Source organism: Phoxinus phoxinus (assembly GCF_949152265.1).
Source record: "Phoxinus phoxinus genome assembly, chromosome: 21".
Classification (NCBI taxonomy): domain Eukaryota; kingdom Metazoa; phylum Chordata; class Actinopteri; order Cypriniformes; family Leuciscidae; genus Phoxinus; species Phoxinus phoxinus.
Window position 1 is genome coordinate 31,885,140 of NC_136896.1, and position 13,050 is coordinate 31,898,189.

The 13,050-nt window shown below is 40.9% G+C and overlaps 1 protein-coding gene and 1 long non-coding RNA gene across 3 annotated transcripts in view; one reads left to right on the top strand and one right to left on the bottom strand.

Annotated features, from left to right (window-relative positions):
* The window catches only part of LOC306989235, a 52,043-nt gene extending 46,988 nt beyond the window's left edge, over positions 1–5,055 (bottom strand). Inside the window, exons 1-2 of the long non-coding RNA XR_013795598.1 lie at positions 4,907–5,055; positions 2,847–2,945 (exon numbers count right to left, since the gene is read on the bottom strand). This is a non-coding gene — a long non-coding RNA (uncharacterized lncRNA). The remainder of the gene's footprint in view (positions 1–2,846; positions 2,946–4,906) is intronic.
* The window catches only part of dnah9 (dynein, axonemal, heavy chain 9), a 98,308-nt gene continuing 89,683 nt past the window's right edge, over positions 4,426–13,050 (top strand). Inside the window, exons 1-10 of one of the 2 annotated variants that reach the window (XM_079594698.1) lie at positions 4,426–4,536; positions 7,887–8,083; positions 8,174–8,332; positions 8,417–8,547; positions 9,767–9,978; positions 10,789–11,022; positions 11,734–11,901; positions 11,985–12,101; positions 12,593–12,743; positions 12,837–12,951. In XM_079594698.1, the coding sequence (XP_079450824.1) occupies positions 4,465–4,536; positions 7,887–8,083; positions 8,174–8,332; positions 8,417–8,547; positions 9,767–9,978; positions 10,789–11,022; positions 11,734–11,901; positions 11,985–12,101; positions 12,593–12,743; positions 12,837–12,951 (1,556 nt within the window). In that variant the 5' untranslated portion in view covers positions 4,426–4,464. Of the gene's footprint in view, positions 4,537–7,886; positions 8,084–8,173; positions 8,333–8,416; positions 8,548–9,766; positions 9,979–10,788; positions 11,023–11,733; positions 11,902–11,984; positions 12,102–12,592; positions 12,744–12,836; positions 12,952–13,050 lie in introns of those variants that run through there. The other variant, XM_079594696.1, reaches the window with a different exon arrangement.

Here is a 13,050-nt window from a genome sequence, read left to right on the forward strand (position 1 = left end):
CAGGGTTACGAGTGCTCATGTGTAAACACTTAATCTGGGTTAGGTGCACAGGGATACGAGTGCTCATGTGTAAACACTTAATCTGGGTTAGGTGCACAGGGTTACGAGTGCTCATGTGTAAACACTTAATCTGGGTTAGGTGCACAGGGATACGAGTGCCCATGTGTAAACACTTAATCTGGGTTAGGTGCACAGGGATACGAGTGCTCATGTGTAAACACTTAATCTGGGTCAGGTGCACAGGGATACGAGTGCTCATGTGTAAACACTTAATCTGGGTTAGGTGCACAGGGATACGAGTGCTCATGTGTAAACACTTAATCTGGGTTAGGTGCACAGGGATACGAGTGCTCATGTGTAAACACTTAATCTGGGTCAGGTGCACAGGGATACGAGTGCTCATGTGTAAACACTTAATCTGGGTTAGGTGCACAGGGATACGAGTGCTCATGTGTAAACACTTAATCTGGGTTAGGTGCACAGGGTTACGAGTGCTCATGTGTAAACACTTAATCTGGGTTAGGTGCACAGGGATACGAGTGCTCATGTGTAAACACTTAATCTGGGTTAGGTGCACAGGGTTACGAGTGCTCATGTGTAAACACTTAATCTGGGTTAGGTGCACAGGGTTACGAGTGCTCATGTGTAAACACTTAATCTGGGTTAGGTGCACAGGGTTACGAGTGCTCATGTGTAAACACTTAATCTGGGTTAGGTGCACAGGGATACGAGTGCTCATGTGTAAACACTTAATCTGGGTTAGGTGCACAGGGATACGAGTGCTCATGTGTAAACACTTAATCTGGGTCAGGTGCACAGGGATACGAGTGCTCATGTGTAAACACTTAATCTGGGTTAGGTGCACAGGGATACGAGTGCTCATGTGTAAACACTTAATCTGGGTCAGGTGCACAGGGATACGAGTGCTCATGTGTAAACACTTAATCTGGGTTAGGTGCACAGGGATACGAGTGCTCATGTGTAAACACTTAATCTGGGTTAGGTGCACAGGGATACGAGTGCTCATGTGTAAACACTTAATCTGGGTTAGGTGCACAGGGATACGAGTGCTCATGTGTAAACACTTAATCTGGGTTAGGTGCACAGGGATACGAGTGCCCATGTGTAAACACTTAATCTGGGTTAGGTGCACAGGGATACGAGTGCTCATGTGTAAACACTTAATCTGGGTTAGGTGCACAGGGATACGAGTGCTCATGTGTAAACACTTAATCTGGGTTAGGTGCACAGGGATACGAGTGCTCATGTGTAAACACTTAATCTGGGTTAGGTGCACAGGGATACGAGTGCTCATGTGTAAACACTTAATCTGGGTTAGGTGCACAGGGATACGAGTGCTCATGTGTAAACACTTAATCTGGGTTAGGTGCACAGGGATACGAGTGCCTCGTGTTCTTCCAGAATTTATTCTAGCATTTTTCTTGATTCATCACCCTGAGATTTACTACTGAATTAAAAACATGCTCATCACAGAAGATAATTCATGTTATGGGTGAATAGCATTTTAATGCATTTCGAATAAATGAACAAATGTATTAAAAACTGACCCATACGTCACAGCAAGCTCTTGATATTCACTTCTCACTAAGAGGGTAATTAATTATCATATTCATATTGTGCAGAAGTCTCGCTTCGTCTGGAGTTTATTCAGCTCCCTCCACTGGCCATGAAGAGACACTGCGTGTGTTTCTGCAACGCTGTCCAACACATTTTGCTTCATGTTTCTGAACACCCTGTTCAGCATCTTATCAAGCTGATGGATGCATCTCCATATCCTCATAACCAGCGATACTGCGCTGCTCAAACACACAGAGCAATTAGACATCCTAAAGAAATGCGGTTTGAATTACAGTTAACAGACATGAATGTTGGACAGTGCCAGTTATTCAGAGGAAATATAATATATGCTGGAGAACATTAAACCGAGGAGCAGCGTATGCAGAAAATAAACGCTGATAATATGAGCATATTTACTTTAGGTTATTGCATTGCTTGAGAAAGCAGAGAGAGTTTGTGTGTGTGTGTGTGTGTGTGTGTGTGTACATCACTATACGCATCCCAGGATTCCAGTGTTACACACACACACACTGAAGGGGAATCCAGTCACAAATCTGCAGTATATTAATAATGACATTAATGCATATGAACAGACATGTTACTAAAGAGGTCTATATAATACCTGAAGAATGAGCCAATCACGTGAGCCGTCAATGTCATGTGACCAATCACTTGTATGAACTTACGTAAAACTAATAGTTCATAATATATTCTAGTTCTGCTACTAATTAAATAAGTACATTTGTGATCATGTGACTATGACAGTGTAGAAGTTTTAGATCTGTAAGAGTTTCTAGAATATCTCAAGTTTGGCCAGTATTAGTACACACACACACACACACACACACACACACACACACACACCCACACACACACACACACACACACACACACACACACACACACACACACACACACACACACACACACACACACACACACACACACACACACACACACACACACACACACTTTACAGACAGGATTCACTGTATGATACAGGTTTCAGGGAAGTCACTATCAAGCAGAAGAGAGTCAACATGATCACATGTTCTTTCTTAATATCTTCTCTTTTAGCGCCACCCAGTGGCCTCTGAAGGTTCCTGCAGTCACAGCAGTTCTTCATAAAACCAAACACACATGAAACACGTCAAACATGACAAAACTGCTTTTACAATCCACTACTACTCAAAACTCATTTATGTTTACAGAGACCGGCCTAACCCAACCCTAACTCGAGGATAAGAACTTGAATAAATGTTACTTACAGTCCTGTAGTGTGTCCTTCTCTCCTGCATGTGTTTGTCCCTCCTCTGTTCCCCTCCTCAGAGCTCCGCCCCCTGATCTCAGCTGCCGCCTGTGATTGGCTGAGAGAGTGCAGGCTCATTAAAGGCCCAGATATAAAAGCAATTGACCTGTGTTTAGTTGCACACATTTAGCCATTTGAAGAATTCGGTTAGTTATGTTGTTTATTATTTTGGCACGGCCTTCTCCAGGTAAAAGTTAAAAGCTTTAAATCATGTTTTGAATAAGCTTAGTTAAAAGCTTCAGTTTTCATGCTTTCCTTTAAAGAAAGTGTTAATTGTGTAGAACTGTTTTGAATCTGGTTACTTAGTTGGCACCGCTTTTATCATTTTTATGTTGCATCCAAAACACCAACAAGACCTCAGATCACATGAGCTCATTTGCATGAATTTCAGTAGGCCACGCCCACTCTTGCTGTCAATCAAACAGTCCTCTGCCGCTGAAGTAAATGGCAAAAGTTCTGTTTTTGTTCACTTTTTAATTGTACACAGGTTTGTAAACTAAAGTCCGGTTTCACCGACAGGATTAGGGCTTTGTTTAATTAGAAATTAACTTTATTGAATGTAAATCAATTATATCACAGCAGTTTACCATTTATTCTGCTTTTGTGTTGGTAATAAAGCACATTTTCAAAACTTTTCATGCATGCTGACTCAAAAGTAAGATTAAAATGTCATAAAAATGTCTTCTTCCTAGCCATAACTGTGTTTCAAAGAGGCTTGTCTTCTCATTCATGCATCACTTGAACTCAGTTGCATGAAAAAGTTTAATTTGTAACTACTTTTTAGAATTAGTGCTACTCATTAATTTTGTACCTCTTCACTTTTGACACACTCAGATGCAGAAGACGGACTCTTCATAATGAGAGACTACATTAAATATATTTTTCGTGTTCCCATTTGCTCAAATAACAAAAGAAAATCTCCACAATATTGTTCAAAACTTCCAAAAGAGGAAAACATAGAGAGAGATTGATAAAGGCCGTCAGAGAGTTGGTCGCTGCTGTATGTTTTATTTTTTTGCAAAGGTAATATCATTCAAAGTATGTTATAAAATGTACATACATTTTAAAATGATAATATATATTAAAAATACGATGCTTATGACCGTTAAAACGCGTCATCATTCAGAGATGAAGGTCCGTTTGTTTACAATACTACATTTAAAAGAATAAACTGACGGTTTGTCTTTGGCATAGCAACAGCCGGTCGACCCATCATGTAAACACTGGGTTGCTATGGAGACAGCGGTTTAAAGCAGATCCAGTCAGTTCAGTCAGTTAAACTCATCGGCAAAATGGAAAACAACGAGCAGTCAAAAGTGGACGACCGATATGGATATTTAGAAAACTGTGTATTAAAAACGTTCAATCTAAAGTCTGACCGCTGGCAAAAATGTCTAGCCGTAGAAGAACAACGAGAGGTCATTCAGGACTTTTTAGATAAAGCTGACCAGACGACTCTCGTCGTGTCCCTCAGTTCCTCCGGACAGCTGATCCCAAATCTCGGATTCTCGGGACGCGGGAAAAACAAATCTGTTTATTTTGTGAAACAGAGCAAAACAGCGCTGTCCGCCAATACCATGAAAACACATTTAACTTGGGGAAGTTTGTCTCATTCTCCTTTGGAGGAGCTCTCGGTGCTTTTGGAAAAGGTGAGTCGAGTTCGCGATGCCCGACTGTCTAACGAATCATTCTTTTGAATCGGTTCTTTGTAAATGAATCACTTAGTGCTAATCAGATTTCAAAATGATTGTAAAGCCGTTGGTGAGTTACATACATTAATTTATAAATACAACCAAAGCAAGTAATGAGCGCATTTTTAGCTATAAAATACACTGTTTGATACAAACTGCAAAGCTATTAAGTTAAATAACGTTAACTTGTAACTTGTATGTAACTTAACGTTATCGAGTTGGAATCGTTTTAAAAGTCAGTTGCAACAGACTTTGCTTCAGTGTTGTGACGCTTTTCCAAGTGAAACTTTACATTGAAGAGATGCAAATTAAGTAATATTTTACTCACCCTGGTGTTGTTGTTCCAACGCGTAACTTATGTCCTTTCTTTTCGGATCACAAAAGGAGATATTTTGTAAAATGACCTAGCGCTAACGTTACACGCGCTCCTCCATTTGAACGGCGACCAGACTCAAACCGTACAAAAAAATATAAAAGTAGCAGCTAATGTATCACATATATATATAACGTTATATAGAAAGTGTTTATGAGGCATATACTATTTATAAGTTTTTGCGAGAAAGAACTCGTATTATTCCGTCAAAAACTGAGCTCGGGAGAAACGGATCTTTCCAAAGCTTTGAATCAATTGTTACTTCGCAAAATGATTCACTGTTTTGAAAAAGTAATGACGTAACGAAGCCTCGTTTACTAAAATTACGTGACTTTTGCAGTATGATACAGTTTATGGTCAGTAATATTGTTGTGTTTAAGGACATTATGAAATTAAGATAATGTCGGCACGATGTTATGATTATGATACTGTAACGTTACAATTACGGTAAAGCACTCGTTGTGGAGTGTGCATCTGAACAGTTTAACATTACCTCAGGGCGTAACTTACATACATTAACTGAATTAATTGAGCATCTCACCTTAAAATCCGAAATCATCAATAATCATCATCCACGCAGAAACGTATAAACACGTTTTGCTAATATTCCCATTAAGTTATGACGATTTATTTATGAATGTTTTTTGAACGTTCAAAACGTAATTTTTTTTAAAAAAAACGTTTTAAATCGTTTTCTGTTGGTTAAACGAACATGTCATTATCATTTTGCAAACGTATGTTTTGAATGTTATCCAAACGTTCTAGTAACATACAAAAAAAAATGTTTCAGGAAAAAAAATGTTCCATGGATGTATAAATAATAATGTTTTGTGGTAATGCTTTGAGAACATTATTATTAAAGACCAGATAACTTTGAACAAATGTTCTATTAATTTTACTGGAAGAAGGTTTGTTCATAACTTGACAGAACAGTTCTGACACCGTTCCCTGTTGAATGTGTTAGAGTGAGTTGTCCTCATGTGGTAATTAAGAGCTGCATGACTACCATTGTTCATGGCTTACATGTATACGGTAGTGTAGGTCAAGAGAACACCACCCAGTAAACAATTACCGTCTTTCAACGTTGAAATATGGTTGAAAATATGTCGGTCCGCCTTGGACTGGTTTACGACGTGATTTCAACTAAGTAGTTTTGGCCGGACTGTTTGACTACGTGTTTTCAACTGATCATCTAAAATGTTTTCAACTGATAATCTAAGACAGCTAGGATAAGTCTGTTATACATGCTAAAACAACAGAGAAAACAAACTACCAAACCATGTTCATTATTATGTCAAATAAATTTAAAGAGTTTTACATATTCCGTCAAAGTTATAAAAAAAATTTAAACGTTGAAAAGTCGGACAAATTTGACGTCTTTTCAATTTTCATTTTCAACCTTCAGTGGACCGTAATTAGACCGTAAAAATTACGTCTATTCAACGTCTAATAGACGACTTTTTGCTGGCTGGGCAGAGCTGTTCCCCAGCAGTGACCCGTGAGGAGAGTCTCGAGCCGCTTCAGTTACGGTCATCACTGAGTTACGGTCATCACTGATAATCACATCTTCCAGTGCAGCTTCAGTCTCCACACGATCCAGCCGAGGAATAGAGTCTCATCTAGACACACCAGCGGCCATTTTATAACAATAAACACCTAGCCTATATACTTTTAACCACAACTGCTGGTCTTGCACTCGCTGTGATGAGACACACATTACGCTGAAAGGTCACGCGTGTTCCGGTTCAGAAATGTAGGGCAAAAACCTCATCAAATCATCTTATTTTCTCCTCCTACTTCAAAATCGCCCGACATCGTAGTTTTACCTTTTCATCTGTGGTTAAAAAGTAAGTATATTTATTTATTTAGAAAATGACCGATGGTTTGGTGGTTAGATAAGACTCTTATTCCTCGGCTGGGATCGTAAAAAACTGCAATCTGGACCTTCGACCCGTTGGACCATTGAAGTCACTATATGGATAAAATCCTGGAATGTTTTCCTCAAAAACCTTCATTTTTTTTCAGCTGAAGAAAGAAAGACATGAACATCTTGGATGACGTGGGGAGAGTAAACTATCAGGAGATTTTAATTATGAAGTGAACTCCTCCTTTAAGATCTCGGTGTATCACTAGATGTAGTTCCTGGTTAGGGTCAGGTCTCCACAAACATTATTGACTATGTTTACAAGCTGTCAATATTCGGGTTAGGGTCGGGTTAAGGTCACTATTTGGGTTTCTGAAACATTCGGGATAACCCGTTCACATGCGTGAGCAGAGAGAGTTACTCCTGTACACATGGAGTTTGTAATCAATTGGCAATATCCCGATGTAAACGGCGACGCGCGGTTAGCGTCTGGACGTACGGACAACCTTAAGACGCAATATGCGTAATTTCCGATTCTTCTTCCTGTGTCCAAAGACAGCAGCAGCAGCGCGCGGATAATGAACAGTTCGGGGCAGATCGCGATGGCCTTTGTTTGCGCTGTGGTGCTGGTACTGACCCGCCAGCTGCACTGACACTACTGTGCTGCGTCTCACCGTGTTGACCTCTACTTCTGGTTTACTTCCGGTATACTGCACGCGGGTTTTTGTATTTTGCATCCAGACGGCACATACAAGAAGTTCCTCTACTCAAAAGACCAAGATTCCTTGCGAATAGAACATGCTCAGAACACAGATCAGTGTTCCTGTTGATGGGGATATGCCGATACGCGTTTACATCACCAAACATTCGGGTTAGAAAAGGGGAAACTCAGGGATCATATTCCTGTTTTTAAAAACCGGAATATGAGCATATTCGGGTTTTTGCCGGTGTTTACATGGCCGTGCGCGACCGGGTTATTGCTGATATTCCAGTTTTGAACGGGTTATTGGCTGCTTGTAAACGTCACAGCATAACATTCCAGTGTCTAATTCTGAGTGTTCTTCATTTTAGCTTGTGGAACCATATCTGTCCAATATGAGGAACAACCGGGACGTTCCTCAGGTTGTGTCTCAGGACCTCATGCGACATGTCCACGATCTTAAAAACAACGTGTTCGTCATGACTGGAAAAGTCAAGGGCAAAACGTACCTTCCTCTGCCTTCAGGACTGGAGAAGCTCGAGCAAGTTCCTCATGAAGGAGATAAGAGGTGGCTTCTTAAAAAAGTGGGATTTTAAAGAACATACTTTTTCCCCCTGAAATATTTCATTTGCATCTTCGTTTGGTCATGTTTCTGCAGTTTGCATCACGTGGACAGAAGCCTGATTTATTCCATGGAGACGGTTGTGGTTGATTGGACTAATCAGGTGTACAAGGTCCTGAAGAAGGACTCCTCAGAGCTGCTCCTCGAGGGCACAGACCCGACTCCTCACGCAGAGCTGAGCTTCTGGAAGAGCAGGTGAGTGTGCCGCTCGTGCTGGGACTCTGATGTGGCCTGGGAAAGCCCTTCAACCGTGTCTGTCCACTGTGTGTTGTGTTGCAGGCTTGCTGACCTCGAGGGCATTCACAGCCAACTCCAGGCTCCTAAAGTGGCCACTCTGGCTGAGCTTCTGTATGCCATCGACAGCAGTTACTATCCGGCTTTTGCAAAAATGCTCCGGGACGTTGGGGAAGGTACGGTCATCAGTTTCTGCCTTTAAACGTGATGCATTAAAGATGATTTTTCCCATGTTCATCTGTCCTCAGTGTGTGTAGTGTTGATCATGGAAAGCTCCAGTTCTTCTCTATATCAGTGTTCCTGAACTCCTGAAACGCCTCCACTGTAGTCTCGAGTTTCTTCCGGGAACAAACACGTCACAATATTCCTCATTATAATAATTAATGAGCAGAATAAAGGGGCGGGGCCTGGTTGAGTTAGTTAGTAGTGTGTTAAACTTGCGGTTATGGAAAGGGGCGGGACATTTCCCAAACACACTCGCAGCGCTCGAGCAATCACAACACACTGCTCCAGCCGACCAATCAGAGCACAGTGTGCTTTTCAGAAGGAGGGGCTTCATAGAGACAGGAAGTGAACAGCGTTACTGACATAGACAGTATATAAACTGGACACAGCGACCCCATAGATTTCAACGGAGAAAAGTGAAGCCCATTAGAAGCATCACTTCCTGATCGCCAGGCGAACTGCGCCGGCTCAAACTGAGCTTGGTGACGTGAGCAACGTGTCTTACAGCTGTCAGTCTTCTAGTAGCTGTGCAGAGAGAAATCTGAATCATTCCCTTCCGAATCTCGCAGAGCATGAGCATTAGCTGTCCATGAGCTAGCAGCAGGAGCAACCTTATCACTCTCTATGGGCTTCTCCCTTCACATCCCCCCGATTGCTTGTGAGCTTCTCCGCCGGTCTGTACGGTAATTTCTCTACAGTGCGACAGAGAGTCGAGTGGGTTATGACGCAATCGTTAGCCTATTTTTAAAAAACGGCTTCTACGGGGCCATAACGTACGGTACAAGGTAATGGAGCCTTTTATACATTGTCGTGTTTCTTTAGAAATAAATAATGGACAAATGGAGTCTTTGGACGCTTCAGATGTAAAGTTATTCGCTGTTAAAGTGACGCAAAAATGAATGGGAATCAATGGAATGCTAACAGCAGGTGAAGTTCTGCTACAATGGCGGCGCCCGCGGAGGCTTCAGTTTCCGGCGGATGGATTACCCGCTTGGTTACTGACAGACTGGGAAGAGAGGAGCCGCAACAGTGGAGAATATGAGGAGAATAATCAACATTCAAGCAGGAAAACCTGTTCTAGTCGAGCAGTAAAAGGGCATAATAGTCCTCTTTAATTGTCCTCTTTAAAAGCTATGAATCTTCATTGGATTTTGTATTGTGTTTCTAAAGCTCTAAATGAGGCGAAGAACATCAATGCCTTCCTCAAGTCGATAGAGAAGCGTTTGGAAGATCTGGAGGGTGCAGACTTCAGTGAGGTGAAGGGCAAGATTGCTGGTCTAATGCACACAGTGTGTCTGATCTGGGCGAACTCCAAATACTACAGCAAACCGGCCCGAGTCATCGTGCTCTTACAGGAGATCTGCAACCTCCTCATCCAGCAGGTAATCTAAGGAAGCAATGCTTTATTACAAGGCCCTTTCAAATGATACCCATGTACCTGTATTAAACTATAAAGAAACACATTAGTACCTAAATGGAACGTTAGTACCTTTTTAAAAGGGTTCCGTTGATTTTTTCTTCGTGGATAACAATTAAATGTTATTATTGTCATCTCTTTATGTGTTGTGGGGAATTTCTGAAGGTCTGTCTGTATTTACTCAATATACCCAATCACAGATTTTTATTTATTTATGTATTTTTTTAGCTGATAAGATGTGGAATATAGCACACAAGTCAAATGGACCACTTGCATCAAATTGTTATGGTGCTTTTTTTGTCATTTCTGAAACTTAATAGCATTAAAAAAAGCGAAACGCACTTTCTACAGAATTTCTACTTTTGAAAAAGACATGACAATGGAATATTTTTTGGGGGTTAATTATTCCTTTGCATTTTTCCTTTCTGTTCCTAAAGATCCTGTCTAGGGTAGTTTGGCTCAGCTGTTCAGCAATGAGCCAAAACTGATCATAACTTAGTCAGTTATGTAAAACTGTAGATTGGTCTAATTTAAACTGAAAAATAAGACTGATTACTCCTTGGCAAACTGCTAGTTGTTCAAACTAGTTCCTAAGACATAGTAACTAAGCATAGTGACTAAGTTTATGCAACTAAAATTACCTAACAATTAACAGTTGTGTTTTTATAACAGTGTTAACAAAGATGTATTATATATGTAGAATATTTTAGTTGATGCATGAACTAATGGGACGTTATTGTAAAGCGCTTCACTTACTCAGAGTGTTGTTTGTCAGGCCCGGAGTTTCCTGAACCCAGAAGACGTCCTGAAAGGAGACGTGCAGGAGAGCCTCCAGCGAGTGCAGACGGCTGTAGATGTGCTCACATACTTCAGGAACACATACGAGGACCGACGGGCCAACCTGGGTCAGTACCAGAGGCCCGAGAACACGGTTCTGCCCTGGGACTTCTCCCCACTCATGGTGTTTGTTGGGCTGGAGCACTTCATGAAGAGACTGAGAGCAATCGAAGTAAGATAGACTTTTTCATGTACATGTTCACATACAGTCAAATTACTCAGACACCAGATATCATTTGCACTAGTGTGTGCAGGACACTATAGTTCATTTCTGTGAGTGAGGAGAGCAAAATAAATTAAACTGTGTCATATTATACCCAAAAATTCTTCATACAGTGACTACCAATAACATTTATAAAAAAATTGGACTAAAAATTATGCAGACACTTTGACCTGAACATGTTTTGCTGAAGTGTTTTTATTTATTTATTGCAAATGCAACCCTGTTGGTATTATCTAATTGAGTAGTTAAATTTACCAGCTGACAGATATTCAACATAGTTCATGTGTGAGACAGTCTAACAGAAGGATGGACAAAACCTGTGTGTGTGTGTGTGTGTGTGTGTGTGTGTGTGTGTGTGTGTGTGTGTGTGTGTGTGTGAGAGAGAGTGTGAGAGACAGTCTAACAGAAGGATGGACAAAACCTGTCAAATATCAACTGAGTTCTGTCATATTTTATTACCATTCTCTAAACTATAGAATAAACTGATAATGTGAGAAATGTTCTGGGAGTCTGAATAAATGTTGGTCTGACTGTATATGTAATTGTGCATAGAGTATGCTTGGGCCCTAAGCCCGGGGGGCATATATAACCGCATTATATGAAGGAGTGATATTATATGAAGACAATGTTGTCTTGTTCTTTTTCATTGTCCCTGTCTAGACTCTCCTGCTGACTGTAGTTGACATGATGAAGCTGGAGAAGGTCGAGTTTGGAGGGATTCAAGGAAAGTCTCTCTGCCATAAAGTCCAGCACTTACACGCATCCTTCTTGGAGAAATACAAGACTTTCTCAGAGAAGCCGTACGACTGCCTCGACGTTTGTAATTTGGTAAGTGGGCAACTTCTGCAACAGCACGCAACAAACGCACAGATGACATTGAGGTTGCGTGATTAAAAGGTGCTTGTTTGTAGGAGTTTGAAGCAGATTTAATGAAGCTCCAGCTCACTGTGGACGGCTCTGACCAGCAATTGGGTGCAATCTTTGGTCATGCTTTTGATGATGCTTCTGGACTGGAGGAAGCTTTCAAGGTGGGCAACACTTTCTGTTAGTGTGAAAATACAATTATGTTGCGAAAGCGTTTTTTGGTGTGGAGCTGCACTCATGCTCCTTGGGACATTATACAGACAGTTTCAGAGCTTTGTTCTGTCTTTAATGAGTTAGATACCTGCATATTATCAAGTCCCAATCAGGAACGCAGCCTGTATTTTAAGACTGGAATGCACACAAATCTCCACGGACTCAAGATCTTTAACAGAGCTCAGTTTGAACCCTGCCGGAGAAGAAAACACACTTTAGGGTCTTTTTTATTTTTGAGTTTTTTATTTATATAGTTGTACTTGCAGCGAGCAGAGTATTCCACCCTGGAACATGTTTTCATTACTAGCTTATTTGATTTTGGCAGTTGATAGTGCAGTGAACCATAACAATAAAAAGTATGTCTTTGGTGGAAAGCATTTTTGTTTATTGTTTTTTCAATACAAAAATGACAACGGAGTTTCATAGAGTCTCTGCTTGGCAGGTTTTGTTCATGTTTGGCAGACTGTTGGAACGACCCCTGATAGCAGCCGATGCTCAGACTAGATATCCCAGGCTGATCAAAATGTTTGATGAGGAACTGGAATGTTGCAAGATGATCTTCAAAAATCAGATGCAGAAAGAGGAAGCCCAGGGTTCGGTCTTCATCTTCATTATCGACATGTAACATCACTGGGGTGTTTGTTATGATCTTATCTTGTGTTTGTAACTGTTTATTGGTCTTCCAGGTTACTCTCCTGTCTTCAAGAACATGCCTGTGGTTTCTGGAGGATTGAGATTTGTCCAACAATTGCAGGAACGCATACAAAGCCCTTACGATAACTTCAGATTCATCAACTACCCGTAAATAACTACCCGTTATGCTTTGTGTTTTTTGTTGTTGAGAAGGCTTGATTGGGAATCACCCAACAGTTTGTTTTCTTCATTAAACATCTTCTTTGT